Source organism: Pteropus alecto, unplaced genomic scaffold, assembly GCF_000325575.1.
Source record: "Pteropus alecto unplaced genomic scaffold, ASM32557v1 scaffold1701, whole genome shotgun sequence".
In the NCBI taxonomy this organism is placed as follows: domain Eukaryota; kingdom Metazoa; phylum Chordata; class Mammalia; order Chiroptera; family Pteropodidae; genus Pteropus; species Pteropus alecto.
This window is the reverse complement of record NW_006430561.1, coordinates 39,207-43,583: the sequence shown is the minus strand read 5'-3', so window position 1 is coordinate 43,583 and position 4,377 is coordinate 39,207. Positions and strand designations below refer to the sequence as shown.

Sequence of the window (4,377 nt, the reverse complement as noted above, 5' to 3'; positions counted from 1 at the left end):
ACACATTTGGGGTGGCACTGAAAACTGCAGAGAGGAAAGGACACTCCGGGCAGAGTCTACAGCCTGCACAGATGAATGGTGCATGGAGGCCTGGGACTGAGGGGCGCAAGTGGAGGGTCTGGGGGGCCGTATGTGAGAGGAGCCACAGGGAGGCCCGGGCAAGGTATCATGTTCAGGCTACAGAGGCTGAACAGGGAGCACCATTACAGGGTTTTCCCCAGTGGGTTGGCATGAGTACTTCTGCCTTTTAGAAATGTCACCTAGGTAGAGATGTGGAGGAGGGTCTAGGGACAGGGCCCTAGAAGAGAGTTGTCGGCATCTGCATGAGTGACGGTGGACATCTGGTCCCAGAGGAGTACAGGACGGACAGAAATATCTCTAAAATAGAATGACTGGGGCAAGGCTGGGGTGGGGACAAGGAGGAGAGTTAAGGGACCCAGAGATCGGTCAAGACTCATCTTGGGTGTCAGTCCCTCTGAGAAGCCTTCCTTAATCACCCCATTGCCTGGCTGCTGAAAGGCTGCTGCTCAGCGCTCCCACTGCCCCAGGGATGAGCTGGGGCAGACATTCGGGCCTCCCTCCCCAGACTCCAGGCTTCACGAGGCAGGGTCCTTGTCTGGCTGCTTCACCACCGCCTCCCAGGCCCTGGCACGGGGGTCAGGTGTGTAGCAGGGGCTCAGTAAATGCTAGTTGGGTGAATAGCTGAATGAGCAAGAGAGAGGCTGCTGCAGAGAGGAAGGGAGGCATCCATCCCTCGGCTCACCCCTCTCTGCTCAAATATTCTCTTGCCCAGCCCCCCAAACTTGCCTGCCTGTGACCTCGCCATCTGCCCACTTCCCCGGGGCTCGGGCTGCGCCTGCCATGTTCCTGGCTGGTTGTGGCCCCTTGTCCCTCGCCCTCCCCAGCACCAGGCATGGTGGCATCATGAGCTGTCAAGGCTGACCCAGTGACCCCACCCTAGTCCTGGTGGCTCCCTCACACAGGCGGGGCAACTGCTCCAGTGATGTCATGGGACTCCGCAGACCCTGTGTCCCCACCCAGCACAGCTGGCTGTCTTATCCTCAGGGCTCGGCAGGGCCGAGCCCTCACAGCTGGCTCATGTCTGCGTCTGCCTCTCCCACCAGGCAGACAGTCAGCAACTCTGGCCAGGGGGGCGGTCGCCGCTGGGTCCACGGGCCGGGCCTCCCACAGACCAAGCCCTCCCTCCCCAAGAGCTGTGGAGTGAAAGGAGATGGGGGCAGAGACCCCGAGTTCACCATGTCTCCCACGAAACAGCACTCATCATTTGCCTGCCTGCCTTGCTGACCCCGTCTCTAAAATGTCGTGGAAGGAGCAGGGCACCCATACCTCATTCCTTCCAGGTCTGGGGCCATCAGGCGGAGTCCCACCCCGGGCGTCATGATCTGCAGGCGGACGATTTCCTCACCTCTTGCGCTGTGGCCAAAAGAGAGAGCCAGAGTTGCTGGTAAGAAAAGTCTCCCCATGATTTCTGGGCGTCCGAGGGCGTTCGCCCTTGGGCGCCTCCTAGCTAGTGCAGGAGGACACGTCCTTCTTGTCTCCTCTTTAGCCTTGAGCCTTCCTGGTGCTGCAGCTGACCTTGGCCTACTGGCCTCCAGGCTCCAGAGGAAGGGGAGTGAAGGACCCCTTCACCAGTCTCCCACCCTCAAGTCCACCCCCCTTCAGGCACAGCAAGGGGCCTTGTGGGTGGAAATGGAAGCACCTGGCCCCAACACTCTGTAGCTACCGCCACAAGCCCTGCCTGTCACCTCACTGGAGCATCCAAAGCGGCTATGTGTGAGGCCAGCGAGAGTTCTGGGTTCGTGGGCTGATGCGAAGTGATGGCGAACAAGATGCCCAGGAAACGTAAAGGCCAAATTGGAATGAGAGCCAGTGGGAGAGGGATGGCGGAGTCTGGGGGATGAAGACAAGTGCCTGCGAGCCCACACAGGATTGGACATTCTCAGCACTCAGAGGGCCCCTTTGAGGGTTCCTGTACTCAAAGCCTGGCCCACAGGTGACCGCACACATCGCTCTCCAGGTCCACAGAGTGAGGCTTCAGCCATCTTTCAAAACCCAGCCCAGGTCACTTTACAGCCACTCATTTCTTCCTTTGGTTACCCCCAGGCACTGGAGTGGGCACTGGCGTACAGGTGGGGGTGAGCCCCAGGCCTACCCTGGTGAAGCCCCCAGCCCAGCTGGAGGAAGATGGGTTAGGGGGAGCTGCAGACTGGTAGGTGTCTTAAATGCCGAGACCAGATACGGTACAGCAAAGGGAAGCGGCAGGATGGGCTTAAACAGGGGAGGGGGAGGGGCTTGACATGATCAGACTGGCACTTTAGAAAGGCCACTCCAGACTCCCAGGAGGAGGAGGGATTGGGGGAGCCAGGGTGAAGGCAGGTGAGTCTGGGTGTTGACCCTGGCAGCTGACTCCAGTGTAGACTAGGAGCCCGTGGAGGGCCAGGTCAGTGGGATGTTCATCTCTGCCACTCCTGGGGACACTGGAGATGACCAGAGTGAAACGGCAGGGCTGCCAGGAGCAGGGCCTCCCCTCACATGAAAGCCAGGACAGGGACCGGTCCACGCAAGCAGCTCTGATCTCCGCCAGTCTCTTCCCATGACAGTTATGATGACAGCAACAAGCCCCGGGCCACCTGCCCTCCCTGCCCCCATCGAAAGCACGTGGTGCCAGGGAGCAGCAACACGCTCCACGTGGGGATATCACACGCGAGTAAAACATACTTTCTCACTGCAGTTTCTTGTTATGTCAGAGAGGAATTAGGAACAAAGCGTTGCCTCGGCCTGCCCAAGCTGGCATCTCTCCCTCAACACCCTCCTCCACTGTCATTCCCCTGAGCGGTTGCTTCTTAAAGACCTAGGACGAATGGAAGCTCTTCCAGAGGGGCTGTTATGGGTTGCGTTGTGTCCTCCCCAAATGATATGCTGAAGTACTAACCCTTGGTGTCTGTGAATGTGACCTGATTGGGTCATTGCAGACGTAGTTAATTAAGATAAGGCCATGCTGGAGTACGGTGGATCCTAATCCACTATGACTGATGTCGTTATAAAAAGTGAGCATTTGGACACAGCAATGAGAGGGAGGACGGCCGTGCAAAGGCAAAGGCCGAGATTGGAGTGATGCATCTAAGAGCTAGGAAGCAGCAAGGATTGCCGGCAATACCAGAAGCTAAGAGAAAATTCTAGAACAGATGCTCCCCAGAACCTTTAGAGGGAGCACTGCCGAAATTTTGTATTAGGACTTCCGGCCTCCAAAACTGTGAAGATGAACCTCTGTTGTTTAATCCACACAGTCTCTGATGCCTTGTTATGGCAGCCGCAGCAACTTTACACAGGAGCCTTGCAGCCTCTCTCCCCTGAAACCCCCACCAGCACCGCCACTTCCCCAGACCCTTAACCACAGAAGGCTCTAGTCCAGTCTGAAGTTCACAGCTAGGCTAAGAGGTTTCGAAGGCCAGGAAAACTCATCCAGTGCAGCCCCAGCTGCCCGCGGGAACACGACTGACAGTGGCCTGTGCCAAAGAGTGTGCAACTCATCCAACTAAAAGATGGAGAGAGACAGGAGAGGCGGAGGGAGTATGTTTCACCCGGTATCCAAAAGTAGAGCATTCCTATGAAACCTTTCATAAGACAAAATGGCATAAAGCGAAGAAGCAATAAGCTGTTTTCCCTTTTTGCCTTTTTTCATACAAACAAAAATCCTCTTAGGATTTCTTTCGATTAGTGAAAGCAGATACTAATGCAGGACTTTCTGCTCGTAAATGCAAAGTGGCAGAAAGTGAACTTTCGAAAAGCGGGGGGTACCCGTACTTCTTTCTCCAGAGCCCACAGACGCATTTCCCTCAGAAGCCAGCAGGTGGCGATATTGGTATCTTTAGCCGTTTGAAGAAAGGGCCTGTAAATCAGCTCGCCTCTAGTGGGGAGCCCTGGGCAATACCAGCACTCAGGCACTACGCAAAGGACCTTACGAGCATTATCGAATTTAGTATTTGGGACAGCATTGAGTACTAGTTATCACCGCTTTCTATTTTACACATGAAGAAACTGAGGCACAGAGAGGTAGAGTGACTTGCTCAAGGTCACACAGCCAGTACAGGGCAATGTCAGGGTTTTACCTCGTGCTGGAAGCTGTGCTCTTACTCACTGCTCCCCAGCTACTCTGCCAGGCAGCATGCTGGGGCACAGACTACGGGCCCTGCCCTGGCTGGGTGAGGCAGAGAGCCAAGGCAGCTTGGCCAGTTCTGTGACGGGGCAGCAGCCAGTTTCTGTGGGAGGGGGCTCAGTTCAGAAGGTGGGCAGGGGTTACCCCACAACAAGAGGGGAAAAATGAGATGAACCCAAGAAACCAGGCCCCGGATGCAT

General features: G+C 56.2%; 1 protein-coding gene across 2 annotated transcripts in view; it reads right to left on the bottom strand.

The window, feature by feature from the left end:
- Nucleotides 1-4,377, bottom strand: part of ZNF185 (zinc finger protein 185 with LIM domain) — a 47,816-nt gene that overhangs the window by 31,671 nt on the left and 11,768 nt on the right. For both annotated transcript variants that reach the window (XM_025049170.1, XM_025049173.1), the window contains exon 12: nt 1,348-1,434. In XM_025049170.1, the coding sequence (XP_024904938.1) occupies nt 1,348-1,434 (87 nt within the window). The remainder of the gene's footprint in view (nt 1-1,347; nt 1,435-4,377) is intronic.